At 50.1% G+C, this 19,085-nt stretch overlaps 2 protein-coding genes across 4 annotated transcripts in view; one reads left to right on the forward strand and one right to left on the reverse strand.

Annotated features, from left to right (window-relative positions):
• DUSP15 (dual specificity phosphatase 15) overlaps positions 1–19,085 on the forward strand; it is a 746,139-nt gene that overhangs the window by 446,330 nt on the left and 280,724 nt on the right. The window lies entirely within an intron of this gene.
• TM9SF4 (transmembrane 9 superfamily member 4) overlaps positions 1–19,085 on the reverse strand; it is a 56,382-nt gene that overhangs the window by 8,173 nt on the left and 29,124 nt on the right. For 2 of the 3 annotated variants that reach the window (XM_050807093.1, XM_050807095.1), the window contains exons 4-15: positions 17,408–17,576; positions 17,178–17,307; positions 15,979–16,102; positions 13,511–13,629; positions 13,298–13,409; positions 11,868–11,938; positions 9,061–9,193; positions 8,128–8,209; positions 7,956–8,031; positions 3,865–3,948; positions 1,050–1,225; positions 512–575 (exon numbers count right to left, since the gene is read on the reverse strand). In XM_050807093.1, coding sequence (XP_050663050.1) covers positions 512–575; positions 1,050–1,225; positions 3,865–3,948; positions 7,956–8,031; positions 8,128–8,209; positions 9,061–9,193; positions 11,868–11,938; positions 13,298–13,409; positions 13,511–13,629; positions 15,979–16,102; positions 17,178–17,307; positions 17,408–17,576 — 1,340 coding nt within the window. The remainder of the gene's footprint in view (positions 1–511; positions 576–1,049; positions 1,226–3,864; positions 3,949–7,955; positions 8,032–8,127; positions 8,210–9,060; positions 9,194–11,867; positions 11,939–13,297; positions 13,410–13,510; positions 13,630–15,978; positions 16,103–17,177; positions 17,308–17,407; positions 17,577–19,085) is intronic. The other variant, XM_050807094.1, reaches the window with a different exon arrangement.

Here is a 19,085-nt window from a genome sequence, read left to right on the forward strand (position 1 = left end):
GCACCCCCCCCACACCGCATGTCTCATTTAACATTTTTTTTTTTTAGATGGAGTCTCACTCTGTCGCCCAGGCTGGAATGCAGTGGTGCGATCTTGGCTCACTGCAACCTCCGCCTCCCGGGTTCAAGCGATTCTCTTGCCTCAGCCTCCCGAGTAGCTGGGACTACAGGCACGTGCCACCACGTCCAGCTAATTTTTGTATTTTTTAGTAGAGACCGGGTTTCATCATCTTGGACAGGCTGGTCTCGAACTCCTGACCTTGTGATCCACCTGCCTCGGCCTTCCAAAGTGCTGAAATTATAGGCGTGAGCCACTGTGCCCAGCCTCATTTAACTTTCAACGCTGTCCTGACAGGGAAGGCTGTTATCCAATTTCAGGGTGAAGAATGGGGCTCCGAGAGGTGAAGTGGCCCATGTGAAATTTCTCAGGCAGCAGGCAGCAGAGTACCCAAGTGGAGTGGGAGAGACCTGGCTAGCAGTGGTGGAGGGTTTGGGGAGGCACCAGTACTCACACTGAAGATGAAGAAGAGCTCAATGAACATAGCGCCAAAGGGCAAGATTCCAGCCATGAGGATGCTGCCGCAGAACAAGAGGTTAACACTGTTAGAGACCAGGCCATCAGGAAGCCCCAAGCTCCCTCCCAAGCTGGCATGAAGTGAGAGTGCCTACACAAGTGTGGTGGTGCTAATTCTTCTGGCATATTTCTGTACTATTATAATCTCTTGAGAGGTATGCAGGGTGGGCATTATTCTCATTTTATAGATGGGAAACTGGGGTGCAGAAAGGTGGAATGACTTGCCCGAGGTCCAAGTGATGGTCTTAACCTGTCTCACCATACCCTTCCATCCTTCCCCTTCCTTGTCCTGGTTCCTAGGACGACACCAGGTCTGCCTACAACCTGGTCACCTTGATCTTAGAGTGAAGCTAAGCTTTTATAAACTCTATTAGAGCCGGCTGAAGCAGCAGGAACTCTGGTTGCTGCACCCTTCTGGTGGGGGGTGGGTACCCTCTTCCATGCCCCCCTGCTCTTGCCTCTGCTGGAGGACTCACCCCACAAATCGGTTCATGTACCACCGCTGCTCGGGGATCTGCCGGGGAATCTGGTTGGTGCGCACAGGGTTGTCATATGGCTGCTTTCGGAAGCCGAAGTAGTAGCCCAAGTAGACGAGGGGCAGGGAGATCCCGAACCACATGCACAGCAGAGCCACCATGGTGGGAAAGGGCACCTGTGGACATGGCGCCATGAGGCCCCCACGAAGCCCTGATGCCCGGGATGGGGGCTGCGCAAGGGGGAGGGGACCTTCTGGGCTCCATGGAAGGAGAGGCGACTTGTGCAGCAGAAGCACACTCCCTGCCCCCATCACAGGGCTCCTGGCCAGCATCTCTTGGGGCTGGCCCCAGCCCTGATCTGGACTCCCAGTGAAGAAGGCACCTCAGCATCCCAGAGGAGCTCGCCATCCAGGGAGGAAGGAGGGGAGGAACAGGAAGGGACTGAGAACGTGAAGAGGAGATGAAGAGGTCAAAATGAAGAGATTACATGTGGCACATTATGTGAAGAAAAAAAGGGAAAAAACAAAATTGTACAAAGTGCTCCCAATCTTGTCAGAATAAAACTCCATGATATACTATTAAGTGTAAAGAGGAAGATATAAAACTATGTGTATAGAAGGATTCCATTTTAATAAAAACACAACATAGTCGGTCCTCTGTATCCACAGGTTCTGCATCTGTGGATTTAACTGCAAACAGAAAATGTTCAGGAAGGCCGGGCGCAGTGGCTCATGCCTGTAATCCCAGCAGTTTGGGAGGCTAAGGCGGGCAGATCACTTGAGGTCAGGAGTTCAAGACCAGCCTGGCCAACATGGTGAAACCAAGTCTCTACTAAAATTACCAAAAAAAAAAAAATTGCCAGGCACTGTGGGGAGCACCTGTAATCCCAGTTACTTGGGAGGCTGGAGCAGGAGAATCGCCTGAACCCAGGAGGTGGAGGTTGCAGTGAGCTGAGACCTCGCTACTGCACTCCAGCCTGGGTGACAGAGTGAGAGAGTGAGACTTCGTCTCAAAAAAAAAAAAAAAGAAAAAAAGAAAAAAAGAAAACGTCCAGGAAAAAAAAACCAAAAACAAAAAACAGTAAAATAAGCTGGGGGCAGTGGCTCATGCCTGTAATCCCAGCACTTTGGGAGGCCTAGGTGGGCAGATCACTGGAGCCCAGGAGTTTGAGACCAGCCTAGGCAACACAGTGAGAATGCATCTCTACGATTTTTTTTTTTTTTTAAATAGCTGAGTGTGGTGGTGGCACCTGTAGTCCCAGCTACTCAGTGGGGCTGAGGTGGGAGGACCGCTTGAGCCCGGGAGGCAGAGGCTGCAGTGAGCTGAGATCACACCACTGCACTCCAGCCTGAGCGACAGAGTGAGACTCTGTCACAAAACAAACAAACAAAAAATACAACAATATACAAATTAAAAAACAATACAGTATAACAACTATTTATATAGCATTTACAGTGTATTAGGTATTTTAAGTAATCTAGAGAAGAGTTAGAATATACAGGATGTGTGTAGGTAAACACTATGCCACTTTATATATGGGACTCGAGCATCCTTGAATTTTGGCATCTTCAGGGGTCCTGGAACCACTCCCCTATGGATACCAAGGGACAATTCTATTTATTTATACTTGTGCCTGGAAAGGCCTATACCAAAGAGCTAACAATACTTTCTTAAATGGGATATGGGGGATTAGAATTGATTTTTCATTTTCTTCTTTATCCTCTTCTCTACACTTAAGTTTTTACAAGAATCACATAAAAAGAAATAAATATATAAAGTGTTTAGAACAGTATTACTGCAAAGCAAGAACCATATGTTTGCTGTTATTTTATAAATTTTAAATTACAGAATTCTTTTGTAAGTATATCTATAAAAAGGAAAAAAGACAGAAAGAACATATATTAAAGACCTACACTGTATTTATCTCTGGTGAGTAGATTTGGGGTTATTTTAAATTTCTTCTATAACTTCTCTGTACTTTCCAAAATTTCTACAACGAATGTTTATAATGAGCAGTTGGTAACTGGGAGGAAAATGCTCAAAGGGAGAAGGAACGCAGGTATAAAAAAGGGGAAGTGAGAGGAAGGGCATGACTGTGTCTTGAGGGTGGCTTCCTAATTGCTGGGAAAGAAACCCCTTCTCCGAGTGCCTGGACATGAAGCCTCATGCGAGGACCTTTACCGCCACCCCCAGGTGGAGGGCAGGCGGCTCTACCTGCTAAGGCTAGGATAGCAAAATGCCTGCCCCATCTCAACTGCAGTCCTGCTAATTGACCAAGACCCCATCCCCCCTCCCCACAACTGAGTTCAAAATCCTACTCAGTAAGTCTTGGACAGCTGCTAGTAACACACTGGGCTAGGGCTGGCAGGATCCCAATTCTAAGGGTAATACAACCTGATCCTTCCTTTCCTCTCCTCTCCACTTGCAGGGGCTGGTGCTGAGGGGCAGGGACACTGAGGAGGACAGGCTTGCTTTGGGATACTGACCTAATAAACTCACACTGGGAAGCCCACTCTTGGTTAAGACAAAGGGAAATTTCCCAGTTGGCCCCTGGACTGTGGAACCCTCCCTTTAGAGAAGTGGGCTTGGGCCAGTTGTCTGAAAGATCTCACAGGAAGGCCAGGGCCAGGGCATGGCACACCAAGGGCAGGGCTGGGGAAACCCCACATGGCCCTCTGCCCTCATGGCTGGGAACATAACTTTGGGGACTCAGAAAAGGGAAGGGAATGGCAGGAAGTGGCTTTTGGGAGTGGGGCTGAGTGCAGCTGGTCCTCGCTTGCTGGGGAGGGGCTGGGAGGGTAGGGGAGACACTTACCGCTCCTGATGAGTGCTTTCCCCAAATGAAGCAATTCAACACGAAGCAGATGCCAAAAACCACACCAGGGTACAGAGTTGCCGTCTGAAGCAAGAGGGGCCAGGCTGAGGAGCAGCATCCAGGGAGCTCCCCAACCTGTCCCAGTGGGGCCCCCAGACCAGAAGCTCTTAAGCCCTCCTTGTCTTTCAGACTCAGCTCAAGCATCATTCCTTCCAGAAAGTATTCCCTGACCCTCAGACTGAGCAAGGCTCTGTCCTATGCCCTCTCAGGTCTCTAAAACTGCCCCTTCTTGCTCTCCTCCCAGTTTGTAATTACATATTTTGGCTACCTGATCAATATCCACCTATCCCCAAAAGACTGTGAGCTCCTTGGGAGGAGTGTATCTACCTTGTTCTCTGATGTACTCTCATCACGGAGAACAAGGTAACTACTCTGGCCGGGTGCGGTGGCTCAAGCCTGCAGTCCCACACTTTGGGAGGCCGAGGTGGGTGGATCACCTGAGGTCAGGAGTTTGAGACCAGCCTGGCCAACATGGCGAAACTCCAACTCTACTAAAAATACAAAAATTAGCTGGGTGTGGTGGCACACGGCTGTAGTCTCAGCTACTCAGGAGGCTGAGGCTAGAGAATTGCTTGAACCCGGGAGGCAAAGGTTGCAGTGAGGAGAGATCGTACCACTGCACTCCAGCCTGGGCGATAAAGCGAGACTCCATCTCAAAAAAAGAAAAAAAGAAAGAACACATTAACTACACTATATATATATATATATGTAAATCTTTTTTTTTTTTTTTTTTTTGGGGAAAAAAAATTACTTCCAGAATCGCTTGAGCTCAGGTGTTTGAGACCAGCCTGGGCAACATGGTGAAACCCTGTCTTTACAAAAAAGTAGCCAGGCGTGGTAGTACGCACCTGTAGTCCCAGCTACTTGAGAGGCTGAAACAGACGGATCGCTTGAGCCCGGGAGGCAGAGGTTGCAGTGAGCCGAGTCACGCCACTGCACTCCAGCCTGGGTAATAGAGCGAGACTCTGTCTCACACACACAAAAAAAACCCAAAAACCAACTTTAACAAACCACATATGTCTGGGCCCCAACCCAAACCGCCTAGAAGGATGGTGAAGCGCTGAGTCTTAGGGGTGGCAGATGCTGGGTTCCTATGTACCTTGTCTCACCTAATCCTCACTGCAAGTCTGGAAGGAAAGTCTACCATTATTCCTTTTAATGAGGACAGAGGCCTGGCAATGTTAAAGACTCCCCCCACCTCCACGTCACCCAGTCTCCTGAAAGTGCAGCAGAGTTGTATAAACCCAGGCAGTCTGAACCCAAAGCCCATGCTCCTGACCTACTGCAGTGTATTCTAGCCAGTCAGAATCTCTTGGGTGGGGTCTAGGCACAGGGATTCTAGTCTAGTCAATGCCCAGAGTTAAAGTTGAGCCTTTTGCTTCTATTTTCTTCAGAGACAGGGTCTCACTGTGTCACTCAGGCTGGAGTGCAGTGGTGTGTGTAATCAGCTCGCTGCAGCCTCAAACACCTGGGCTCAAGTGATCCTCCCACCTCACCTGCCTGATTAGCTAGGACTACAGGCACATGCCACCACAACCAAGTAATTTATTTTTTGTAGGGACAGGGTCTCACTGTGTTGCCCAGGCTGATCTCAAACTCCTGGGCTCAAGTGATCTTCCTGTCTTGGCCTCCCAAGGGACGGGGATTACAGGCGCAAGCCACCACAACCGGCATGAACCTTCTTGCTACACTGATCACCAGGCCAGGGACTGCTGTGGCATCCTGAGCTTCCAGGTGGGTCACTAACCACAATGACGAAGGCCCTCTGGAACCTGACGCTCAACCTCCATTGCCAGTTTCATCTTTGGCTCACAGCCCTGCACCCAACAACTGGTCACTGTTCCTGCACATTCCTGTCTCTGGGCCTTTCTGCATAGGTCATCAACACCTCAGAGGATCCATTTCCTGAGGGCTAACGCTGTACCAAGGTCCTTATGTGCAGTTAACCCTAGCGATCTTCATTGGAGAGATGGGGAAACTGAAGCTCAGAGGGCTGTTGAAAGTTACCAACCAATGAAAGAACAGAGCCAGACGGGGATCTAGGCCATTCTAGAACCTTAGGTCCCACTGCTGGCTGCATCCCTTCATCTGAAATCCTCCTCTCCAAGGCCCGGCTCAAAGGTCACTTCCTCCCTTCCTGTGTGTTCCTGCATGACTCTGTTGTGTAGCACAGAATTCCTCATCTGCCTTCCTGGCTGAAATTTACTGACTGGTCACCGTGCTAGGTAGGAAAAAATGCTCCAGGGAGAAAGGCAGACCCCTATGTAGAGAACGACACACCGCCCCTACTTAGCTCTGCCAAGTGCTACTTAGGTCTCATGAGGGCTGTAGGAGGTGGGGGAGGCAACAGCCTCTAGAGTACTGATGCAGGAGCTAAGACTAAGGATGAGGTGACACCAGCCAGGTGAGAAATAAGAGTGGTGTGGCCCAGGCAGAGGGGATGGCACAGACTAGGCCATAGGAGAGTACACCCACACTGCTGCGGGCTGTCGGAGATGACCCCCTGTGGAAAGGCACCAGGTAAGGCTCAGAATCTTGCAGGGAGACCGTGAGAGCCAAGTGAGAGGCAAAGATGTCTGAATCCTTGAAGATGCAGAGATGGGGGCGGGGGCGTGGAATTCATGGAACATTCACAGAACATTTGGTAGGAAGACCCTTAGTACTTGATGTCTGAGAAGGAATGAGGCACGAGGGAGAAGGAGGACAGGCAACTCCAGGTTTCTGGCTTGGGGGGTCTGGATGAATGATGGGCTCACTAGATGCAAGGGGTGGTTTGGGGGAAAAAGACTGGGTTTGGTGTGGAAATCCTGGAGGGTATCTGGTGACCTCGTCAAGGAAGAACCTTGCCAGGAGGCAGTGGTGGGTTTTACTCCTCTCTAGATCCCTGGCTCTTGGCATATGGTAGCCAGAGAAAAATGCTCAAATCATCAAGAATTCAGGAAATTGGCTGGGCACGGTGGTTCACGCCTGTAATCCCAGCACTTTGGGAGGCCGAGGTGGGCGGATCACCTAAGGTTGGGAATTCGCAACCAGCCTGACCAACATGGAGAAACCCCGTCTCTACGAAAAATACAAAATTAGCCGGGCATAGTGGCGCATGCCTGTAATCCCAGCTACTCGGGAGGCTGAGGCAGGAGAATAACTTGAACCCGGGAGGTGGAGGTTGCAGTGAGCTGAGATCGCACCATTGCACTCCAGCCTGAGCAATAAGAACGAAACTCTTAAAAACAAACAAACAAACACACACACCAAAAAACAATTCAGGAAGCTTTCTTTGATCCTTCCAAAATAGTCACGGTCCTAACTTTTCTTTACTGAGGCTTACTTTGTGCCAGAGGTGTGGCAGCCAGAGCTCTCCTTGACCTTTTGACAGCGGTGAGAATGGTTTCAGAATCCCGGGCCCAGAGACTTCTCTGAGAGTGGGCACCCAAGAGTCTGCCTAGTCCTCTAAGGGACTCACTCGCTCTGGGAGAAGGGGCTTGGGGCTCCCTAGGAGGTGAGGTCAATCTCCAGACCCCCTCTGGTTTCTATGGTCTTTTCTGCTGCCAAGAACTCGCCTTACCTCCAGGAGGCCAGAGAAGGGCAGGAGCCCTCACCAAAGAGAAATGCAGGCACTAGTCTGGAAAAACGGGCTGACAGGAACTCAGGTCTGGACTCTTCGGGCTTAGGCAGGCAATTCCCTCTTTATTCAGGGTGTTCTCTCAGCTGCCCTCCTATTCTAAATCTTGTTATTCTGAATCCCCTATTTCTTCTCTTGCTTGAGCCATCAGACAATGTTGGCTAAAAATGACCTAAGTTCAAATCCCTCATTTTACAGATGGGGCGGCGGAGGCCCTAGCAGGTTCTGCTGTGAGTCTGTGGGTAACAGCCTGGGATTCCTCCCCTGGACCTGTGCTCCTCCTCCTACGTCTTGCTGCTGCTCAGCTTCTGGCCCAAAATCCCCACCAGGGCCTGCCTACCTCCTCCTGAGGAGCCCAGGAAGAAGCTTCTCAGCTTCCCACCAAACATCAGAGAAGGTTTAGGACACTCACACAGAAGGCTCCTTTCTTCCACCGATGGCCTTTTAGAGTGCGGTACAGACGGCCAGCAGAAAATCCTCCAAACACCCTGTGGGAAAATGGCAGGGATCCACACCAAGGGGACCCATTAGCTGGCGTGGAAGAGGCCTGTGCCGCCCCCGGGCGCCCGCTCAGACACACCTACCCCATGAACATGAAGAGGAAGCAGGCTGTGGTCATGAGAGCTCCCCGGCTGGAGGGTGACAGCATCCCAAGCATGGCCACAACTGTGGAGGGAGGGAGGGTGGGCAGAGAAAGGCAGGGTGGCTGATCACCAGGCCCCCAGCCCCAGCCCCAGCCCCAGCCCCAGGCCCATCTTGGACAGGCTGACAGGAGTCGTCTGGGCAGATGAGGCTCCCCCTTCCTTGTCTTCTCGACAGCATAGTCCCCTGCCCTCTACAGGGGAAGACTGGGTCTTAGCTGGAGTTCAGAGGGGTGCAGCAGCTGCTGGGCCTTGACTGGCCAAATCTCAACTGCAGCTTCCAGTCCACAGAGCACTTGCAGTTAGTCAGGTGCTGGGCTGAGGGCACCACAAACGCCAGGTCTCTGAACCCACCTTACCAACTCTGCAGGGTGATTACTTTCCCCATTTCTCAGGTAAGGAAACTGAGGCTCACAGAGGTCAAGTGGCCTGTCCGAGGTCACAAAGCTTGGAGGCATGAGACTGAGATGTAAATCTAGACAGACTCCACAGCTGTCTAAAATTACTATATATTAGTGGAGTTTTTGTTAAATAAAAAAAATACTTGATTTCAATCCTAATCCTGGTACTGACTTTGGGCAGGTCATAGCCTCTGACTACAAAAGGAGGCCAAGCTCATAGCAGTGATGTGTGGCCTCATTGACGAAGGGGACACGGTGGGCTCTGTAAACGGCTGTGAGGTGAATCACCAGTCCTGGGCTGGGGCTGGGGCTGCTGCTGAGATAGACGGCCCGTCTGGCCCAGAGATACTGACACGCCCACTTGGCGCCAGGAGCTTGGTTCCCTTTCTGCAGGGAGGGAAGCCCACCCTTCTCTCCTTGAGACACCTGGAAGAGGGAGCCATGCCCCATGCCGGGCCCCGCTGGGCACACTCACAGATGACAATGAGGATCATACAGAAGAGCTGAATGCCTGAGCCCAGCAGGGAGCTGAGGATCATGGGGTACTGGGGGGGCCTGAAGACATCGCCGTGCACCAGCTTCCACCCAGACTCCTCCATGGTGTCTTCCTGCAGAGAAGAGCTAGAGTGAGGCTGGTTGTTGAGGATGGAGGCAGCTCCTGCAGGGACCACCCCCAAGGTGACAGCTGACACCCTCAGGTGTCAACCAGTGCTGCTCTGACACACGAGTGTAAGTGATAGGAGAAAGTGCTTATCTGAAACTGTCACAAGAAAAGGAGGCCACAAACCTGATGCCTGGAGCTGCGTAAAAGGAAAATCTCTTTAAATTCCACAAACCTCATTTGTGGGAAAATAATGTAAATACCTCAACTCACTAAAATGTTAACTGTAATAGTTCTTGAGTGGTGAGATTTGGAATCAATTTATTTATTTTTTCTGATTATAAAATAAATACGTATTCTTACTTGTGTAATAAAAAAAGTAAAAATAATTTGGTATGTAGCATGAACTTCAAATGAACAAAAACTAACATGCTTATTATAGAAAAATTTAAACAGAAAGATAAAAAAATAAAATGACTGATACTCCCACTTAATAACACTGTTTTGATATAATTCCCTTAATCTTTTATATATAATGTATATATGTATGTTTTAAACAATAACATTGGGATCACACTATGTACTTTGTTATTTTCAGTTGGTATGTGTGAACATTTCCTTAGGTCAATAAAAGCTCTTTGACATTGTATTTCAAAGCTGTAATATTTCTACACCAAGTCTTGGTGTTTTGAATCTTGCCTTAGAAAAATTATAGAAGAACTGCCATGCAAAGCAAGTTGCCTGTTTTAGTTCTTTTTTGTTTTTGTTGAGGCGCGTTCTCCCTATGCTGCCCTGGCTGGTCTTGAACTCCTGGGCTCAAGTGATCCTCCTGCCTTGGCCTCCCAAAGTGCTGGGATTACAGGCATGAGCCACTATGCTCAGCCTGTTTTATAGTTCTTGATATCCACTGCCAATCACTTTTCAGAAAGCTACCAACTTACACTTCCATGGGTGGTATGGAAAGGTGCTTGGCTCACGTTAACCTTGCCAATAATTAGTACTGTTAAAAAAATAAAAAAAATCTTGTGCTAATATGATGGTCCAAAACAGTCTTCTCAAGATTGTTTGAATCTGCATTCTGTGGGGTTATTCCTGAGGTAAAAACAGTTTTTTCTTGCTTACTGGGCATATTGTAGTGTCTTGCCTGTAAATTTCCTGTTCATCATTACATTCGAAATTTTAGATTTTTTGGTTTTATTTATTTATTTATGAGACAGAGTCTTGCTCTGTTGCCTAGGCTGTAGTACAGTGGTGTGATCTCGGCTCACTGCAACCACCAACTCCCAGGTTCAAGCGATCTCTGGCCTCGGTATCCTGAGTAGCTGGAAGTACAGGTGCCCACCACCATGCTCAGCTAATTTATGTATTTTAGTAGAGACGAGTTTTCACCATGTTGGTCAGGCTGGTCTTGAACTCCTAACCTCAAGTTATCTACTGTCCCCGACCTAGTTTTGTTTTGTAGACAGAGTCTTACTTTGTTGCCCAGGCTGGAGTGCAGTGGCATGTTCTTGGCTCACTGCAACCTCCGCCTCCCGGGTTCAAGTGATTCTCCTGCCTCTGCCTCCTGAGTAGCTGGGATTGCAGGTGCGCGCCACCACACCCAGCTAATTTTTGTATTTTTATTAGAGATGAGGTTTTCCCATGTTGGCCAGGCTGGTCTTGAACTCCTGACCTCAGGTGATCCACCTGCCTTGGCCTCCCAAAGTGCTGGGATTACAGGTGTGAGCCACCATCCCAGCCCTGACCTAGTTTTTTTGAAACAAAGAGATTTTATATGAATTCTTTAAACTGTGCTACTTTTTTCAAGTTTGTTGCAGATATTGTTTTGCCACTGTGGCCTTCTGTTTTGTTTATGTATTTGGCATGCAGAATAGTTTTACAATTTTCAATGTCAAATGAATCAACTATTCTGATTTCTTCCACTGTTTTTATGCTTTAAAATTAGGCTGTCCCTATCACTTTGGGTGAATACAACTTTTTTCCTTACATTTTTAGTATTAAAAGTATACTAGGAGGCCGGGCGCGGTGGCTCAAGCCTGTAATCCCAGCACTTTGGGAGGCCGAGACGGGTGGATCACGAGGTTAGGAGATCGAGACCATCCTGGCTAACACGGTGAAACCCCGTCTCTACTAAAAAAATACAAAAAAACTAGCCAGTGAGCCGAGATCCGGCCACTGCACTCCAGCCTGGGCGACAGAGCGAGACTCCGTCTCAAAAAAAAAAAAAAATGTATACTAGGCCAGGCACGGTGGCTCACGCCTGTAATCCCAGTACTTTGGGAGGCTGAGGCAGGTGGATCATGAGGTCAGGAGACTGAGACCATCCTGGTCAACTGCACAAAACCCCGTCTTTACTAAAAAATACAAAAAAATAGCAGGGTGTGGTGGTGCGCGCCTGTAGTCTCAGCTATTCGGGAGGTTGAGGTGGGGGAATCACTTGAATCCAGGAGGTAGAGACTGCAATGAGCCGAGATCACGCCACTGCTCTCCAGCCTGGTGACAGAGACTCCGTCTCAAAAGAAAAAGTATACTAAACTATTTTAGTATGTTGAGGTTTCCGTGAATGATAATACACACACACAAACACACACACACATACACACACACACACACACAGGCACACACACAGTCCTCCTCCCCTCCCCGTCCAACTTCATCCCTCCCCAGCCAAGACCTCGTACAATGTCATCCTCCTTGTTGTAGTTGGCAATGTCCTTCCGGAGGGTCCGAATGATAATCATGCTCAGGATACCTGAAACAGATGGGGTTGAGGATGAGGAGAAGTTGGCGCTGCCAGCAAGCCTATGCTCCCTGCCCTCCTGGACATGATGTTTTACTGTGCAACAGCTGGCACGCACGGCTTGCTCCATTATGAACTGGCTATGCAGTCACCTCAAGGCCTCTTCTTGGGGGAGCTCCACTCCAGCTACCAGGGGAGGAGATCACAGAGCGTGGAGGTGGGGATGAAAGGGCTGCTGGGATGGGTAGGGGTATCCTGGGGAGAGGAGCATCCCAGCTGTTCCATGGCTTGGTCCTACCGACTTCTCAGCTCATGTGTCGAAGGGCCGCCTGTGGCTCCACCTCTGGCTATCTGCTGCTTCAGTTATGGCTCCTGGCCTCACTGTGTCCTCACTAGCATGCCTTTCTTCAAGCTATCCTTTTTGCCCAGAATGCCCCGCCCTGCCCTGACTTCTACTCATGCTTCACGGCTCACCCTGGGCATCTTCACCTCCCAGCACCCTGAACAGTACAGAGCTACTCCTGGCCCCATTTGTACTTTCCTGTTTCCCTCTCTAGGCAGCACTGTAGTGTTAAGAGCATGGGCCATATGCCCTTGAGTTCACTTAACATTTTCGGGCTTAGTTCACAGGGCTTCAGGGATTGAAATGTTTGGAAAGTGCTTAGTTCAGCAGCTGGCCCTATGGTAAATGTTTAATAAACAGTACTTAGCATTATCTGTGCTTCTCATATGATAGTGAAACCATCAGTGTCATTCTACTCCTGCCTACCACCCTCTCACCACCTGGTTTCTTGCCAAGCTTATCTCATTGCAGGACCATGATCCTCACTGGCACAGACTTTTCCCAGGTCTCTGGATGATGGCTCCTTCTCGTAAAGAAAGGTCTTCCCCAAAGAGCCTTCACACTTTCCTCAGCTATTGCGTATTTGGCCACTCTGTTGATCTGCTTCACAGAATGTATCACTATTTGGAACTCCACTACTTATTTGCTTTTTTGTTTCTCTCCCACCACTAGAATATATAGGCTCTGTGAGAGCAGAGCCTGGGTTGGGCTCGTTCACACCATATTCCTAGCATCTGGCAAAGTGCCTGGCACAGAATGAGCAACAACAACATCTTGTTGAATGAATCAAGAATGTGTGCAGGCTCAGGTGTGTCTGTCCTCCATGAATGGCCTCTCCAGAGTTCCAGAGCTCTCTAGAGATGAGTCTTGTTCACCTATGTACACCTGATGCTTAGCAGAGCCCTGATGTCTGTTTTTGACCTACACCTGGCCCTGAGAACACCCTGGAAGTCCCCCATACATGATGTGATGTCTCAGTCCCTCAACCCCAACTCCCATCCCTTTCCTTCAACCCACAGATCTCTCACCTGACAGGAAGAAGACAACAACAACAGAGTTAATGATAGAAAACCAGTGGATCTGGACGTCACTCATGGTTAGGTAAGTGTCCCAGCGAGAGGCCCATTTGATGTCACTTTCCTGGCAGGTGGGAGGAAGCACTTAGAGTCAGGCCTCCTGCTGGAGAACCTGACACAGACCAGAGCCCTCCTCCCCTGCCATGAGCTCCAGCCCCTTCTCACCTCCCAGTGGACAGAGTAGGTGAAGTACAGCTGATTCTCCTTGGTGGGGTCAATTTCTTGGGGCGAGGAGTTGGTACCCTCGGGCAGAGTGCACGAACTCTTCTCATCTGCTTTGAGGTCTGAGAGAGACAGAGACTCAGTCTGTTCCTGTGGTGGCCAGTGCCACTGCCCAGGGGCTATTCCAGGGGCTGCCCTCAAGGCTGTCTGTTGCAGGGACCCAGCCTCTAGGGTCTGACTGGAGATTGGGAGCACGATGGGCAACAACGGGTTTTATTTTTTATTTTTAAACCTTATTTTTTTAGAGACAGAGTCTTGCTCTGTCACGCAGGCAATGGTACAATCATAGTTCACTGCAGCCTCAATCTCCCAGGCTCAAGGGATCCTTCTGCTTCAGCCTCCGGAGTAGCTGGGACTACAGGCGGGTGTCACCACACCCGGCTAATTTTTAGAAATTTTTTGTAGGGACAGGGTCCCGTTATGTTTCCCAGGCTGGTCTTGAACTCCTGGCCTGATGCAATCCTTCTGTCTTGGCCTCCCAAAGCACTGGGATCACAAGTGTGAGCCACCGTGCCTGGCCAACAATGGTTTTTGAAAATTATTCCCCAGAGCCCTGACTTTCCAAAGGTACTTAGGGGCTGCAGAGAGGCCTGTGCATGGGGGAAGGGAGGGGCCTGAGTTGGAGTTCCTCCCTGAGTCAGTGTTCCTTCACTCAATTCAAACATTCACCTACCATCCAGCCAGTCCCATTCAACATAAAACCTTGATCCATTCCATCATGCTTACTCATTTATTTAGTCTATTTCTAAAGTTCTGGCATTTTCGTAATAAATCATTCAGATGTTTTCTCCATTCATTTGCTCATCTGTTCATCCTGTTATGCATCTACTCATTCAACCAACAACGTATAATAAACACCAACTATGGGCCAGGTTCTGTGTTGGGTGCTTAAGATAAAATGGTGAGCCGGGCGTGGTGCCTCACGCCTGTAATCCAAGCACTTTGGGAGGCTGAGGCGGGCGCATCATGAGGTCAGGAGTTTGAGACCAGCCTGGTCAACATGGTGAAACCCCGTCTCTACTAAAAATACAAAAATCATCCAGGTGCGGTGGTGGGCGCCTGTAATCCTAGCTACTGGGGAGGCTGAGGCAGGAGAATCGCTTGAACCCTGGAGGCAGAGGTTGCAGTGAGCCGAGATCGCACCACTGCACTCCAGTCTGGGTGACAGAGCAAGACTCCGTCTTGGGGAAAAAATGAAAAAGATAAAATGGTGAGAAAAGGAGACAGGGCCGGGCACGGTGGCTCACGCCTGTAATCCCAGCACTTTGGGAGGCTGAGGCGGGTGGATCACGAAGTCAGGAGATCGAGACCATCCCGGTTAACACAGCGAAACCCCGTCTCCACTAAAAATGCAAAAAATTAGCCAGGCGTGGCGGCAGGCACCTGTAGTCCCAGCTACTTGGAAGGCTAAGGCAGGAGAATGGCGTGAACCCAGGAGGCGGAGCTTGCAGTGAGCCGAGATCGCGCCACTGCACTCCAGCCTGGGCGACTGAGCGAGACTCCGTCTCAAAAAAAAAGAAAAAGAAAAAAAGAAAAGAAAAGGAGACAGCTAAAAGAAAAATCTAAAAGAAAAGAAAAGGAGACAGCTAAAAGAAAAAGCTACAAGAAAAGAAAAGGAGACTCCAAGCTCGAAGACCCAGTGGGGCAGCAGGTGGCCTGAAAACCATCACATACACATCCAGCAGTAGATGCGCTACGGAGCTCTTGAAGGGCAGGATCTATGTTTGGGACTTCTGGGTCTAATTTTGTTTGAACACTAAGTTCCACAGTGAAAAAAAAAAAAAAAAAAAAGTCCAAATACCACCGACGATGTCAAAAGGCTGGGCATGCTGCTTAATTGAAAAGCACACTGTGGTGATCAAGGACCAAGAGGTGAGGCGAAGCCAGACCGGCTCCTATGAGGCCCATCAGGACTGTGCTGGGCTCTGAAACTCCCGCACACCTGTTGACCCTGGGCAGATTTTAGTTTATGCCAATCACTCACACAGGGAGAGGAACGAAGAAACCTGCTGCCTATGGGCTTTGTCGGTACCCTGGCCCCTTGTTCTCAACCCACGGTGAGCTGGCTGGTTCTTGTGAAGAGGCCCAACAAAGCCCCAACTTGCTGTTTGGTCTTGGCCAAGTCAGCAGCCCCTGTTGAGGCTCTAGTTCCTCATCTGTAATCACCACGTACCTCCTGGGATTGCTGGGAAGGGGTAAACTAGTAAGGTGTCCAACCCGTGACACTGCCGCTGTCAGCTGCCCCCCCACCCACCTTCTCTAATGAGAATACCATGATCCTACCTTGGCTGGGCCCACATGCCTCACCCGAGCCCATCGGCCAGCTCAGGAGGGAGAAGAGTGCGAAGACCCTGGGTGGAGAAGCCCAGGCCCATCCAGCCCTGCCCCTCCGGCCACACCTCCCCACTCACCCTCCAGCCTGATGCTCTGGGGAATCACCTCGAAGCGGACGACACGGTACGTGTGCTCCTGGTCCTCTTCCATGTCCTCCCGGTGGTAGTAAAGGATGAATGAGAGGTGGTTGTGCAGGTAGATCTGAAATGCAGCAACAGAGAGAGCACAGCAGAACATCACTTAGGGATACTCTCCAGGTATTAGGGTCCTCGCCTCGCCCAGCATGCCTGGTTGTACCAACCTTCCTAAAACACTATTCTCATCACCCCCCTACTCAGAAGCTCTTCAAGGGCTCCCTGGGGCTTATCAGACAAAAGCCCAATTCTCTCAGCCAGGCATTCAAGGCCTTCTATCCTCTGACCCTGACAGAACTGAGTGTAATCATCTAAGTCACATGAGTTCACCCAGCCTCCCCTGCGCCCACTGTCTCATGAACCAGTCCCTACCCTGCATTCACTCCAACTAGAATGCCACTCCCAACTCCACACAGCAAAAGCCGACCATCTTCTCGTGGCCCACCTCCTCTGTGACAACCTGAGTGTAAAAGGAGCTCCCTCTGACCTCCCCTGCCGTTAACAGCCAGTGAAAGGCAGCTGGGACTTGAGACCTAGAGCCTCCCACTGTCGGTTCTCTTCCCAGTTAGGACAGATGCCCTTTGGCGACAGGGGCTGCCCCTCAAAAGAAATGTTTTTGTCATTTATTCCCTAACTAATATCTTTCAGTTTAGAAAGAAAGATAAGAGAATCAGGGCTATAACCACCACATTATTAGCTGAGTCTCCAGGGCTGTGCTGGGAAGTGCTCACACGGATGCGCTAATTTACCCCACCACTGCTGCTGCATGTATTTTACAGCTAAGGAACCACAGGCTCAGGGTCACTCAGACAACTAGTAAGTGGGAGAGGCAGGATTCAAACCCAGGGAGCCTGCACGCTCTTGACCACTACTTAGCCCTCTCTCCTACATACTGATGAAGTTCCACGTTTTTTTTTGATGTTGTTTTAATCTTAGGAAAATGGAACCTGACTTCCTAAGAACTGTGCCTTCACCTCCCTGTAGCATCTCCCAGGGCCTTGCCCGGAGCACTCGGACCTCTGACAGACCATCACGCCCAGGGCACCTGGAGAAACTTGCTGTGGCCGAGCCCCACCTTTTCTGTGGCCCGGGACTCGTGAGGTGTGGCTCCTGGCCCTGTGAGCACGCCAAAGACACTCTACCTTGTTGACATCTGTGAAGCCGAGCCGGTAGCCGTGTTCAAACTGCACATCTTTTTCCTTCTTCTTGTCATCGCTGTCTCGGTTGGAGTAAAGCTCCAGCCGGGTGGCCACAGGCAGGTTGTCAGCAATGCTGGAAAGTGAAGGCCCCGCTCAGTCCCTCTCAACCGCCTCTCCCGTCAGTGCCCTCCCCTGTGTGAGCCTGAGGCAGCAGGGAGTAGAGGGCAACTTACAGGTGGACGTAGTAGTCTTCTGTGATCCGCTCGGCCACAAGTCGGCTCTGCTCCACTGTCAGGGTCACTGGCTTGTTGGACTGGCTGCACAGAACTTCACACTTCTTCTCACTGTTCATCAGAACCTGGAAAGGGGTGTTGACAATCCGGTCCCCTCTCAGCACCTCTCCTGCCGTAAGAGAGACAGATCGAGCTCAGAGCTTCAGCCCTGAGGTTGCTGAGGTCAGCAGAGTCACAGAGACACAGGACTGCAGGGCAAAAATGGGCTTCCAAGGACTTCAGCAGTGCCTCAGCCTGACAGCCAATGCCCTTCCCCATCAGTTCACACCCAACTGGCCCAGCTAACCCCCACCTGCCACCCTCCTCCTTTGGGCTCTAGTGCTACCAGACCCCTTAGCACTCATCTACCACCACATCCTTCTATGCCTCTGGGCCTCAGTTGTTTCCTTCTCCGGGAGTGCTGTTCCCTGCCCCATGCTCCTGGCCTCCCCAGGAAGCCCAGTTTTCATTTCACTCTCTCTGGGAAGCCCCTCCTAACCCCTCAGGACAAGCCCATCACTCCCTCCCCTGACTGCCCTCTGTGTGAGGGCGGCATTATGCAGTGGAGAGATGGCTCTGAGTCCCGGCTGCCTGCCTTAGCAGTCTTGGTAAGTCACTCCACCTCACTGAGCCTCAATGTCCTCATCCATAAAATGGGATAATAACAGTACCCACCTCACAGGGTTACAGTGAGAAATAAAGGAAGTCAATCCAATAAAGTAGCAGGCACAGAGTAGGCAGGCACCAAACGCTATTTTATCATCAGCACTCATTTCTATGTTAAGGATCTACTTTGTACAATGTGCTAATACAGTCGTGTTTCTGACTCCCCTAACTGACTATGAGCTCGTTACTGTTAGACTGTTTCCTATTTATCTCTGTGTCTTCAGTTCCTGGTTCCAGCAGGGAAGGGAGTGGGGTGAAACCCAGCACCTGAGATTTTTAGCCAAAACATCTTTTGACACAATGAAGTGGCACCCCTTGTGTGCCTTTTGCCTCAGAGTAACCTGCTGCCAGATGTCACCCTAACAGGCACTGAGCAGTTAGGGACTATCAAGCAAACCCCATGGTGCTTTCATTCTGAGCTGTTCAACAACTGATGGACAAGATGAAGACACCTCCACATGCACTTGGTCTCGCACTTTTCCTCCAGGGTGGATCTGCTCAATAGGGCACTCTCCCTAGTCATCTAGTCATTCATTCATCCATGAACATGTACTGGGTACTGGCTACCTGCCAGGCCCTAAAGATACAAAGTTGAATAGACGTACTCATAGAGTGCATGGCCTAGCAGGAAGATAGACTTTGCTGAATAATCAGCAAAATGAGAATATATAACTTGCTGTAGACACAAGGGAGTGGGTCTAGGACAGCTTCCCTGAGGAAGTGGTACTTGAAAGGAAGAGAGAAGTTAACTAGGCAAAGAAATGGGGGAAGAATATTCCAGACAGCACAGCATGTGCAAAGGCCCCTTTGGGGCGGGGAGAGGCACTGAACCTGAGAGGCCTGTGTGGCTACAGTGCAGAAAGCTCAGATGAGCTGCAGAGATGGGCCAGTGCTAGACCACAGGGGCCTGTGGGACACACACAGTTTGATCTTGACCAGTTTGACCTAGAAAGCAACAAAATCCAATAAAGGG

The sequence above is a fragment of the Macaca thibetana genome, chromosome 10, assembly GCF_024542745.1.
Source record: "Macaca thibetana thibetana isolate TM-01 chromosome 10, ASM2454274v1, whole genome shotgun sequence".
In the NCBI taxonomy this organism is placed as follows: Eukaryota; Metazoa; Chordata; class Mammalia; order Primates; family Cercopithecidae; genus Macaca; species Macaca thibetana.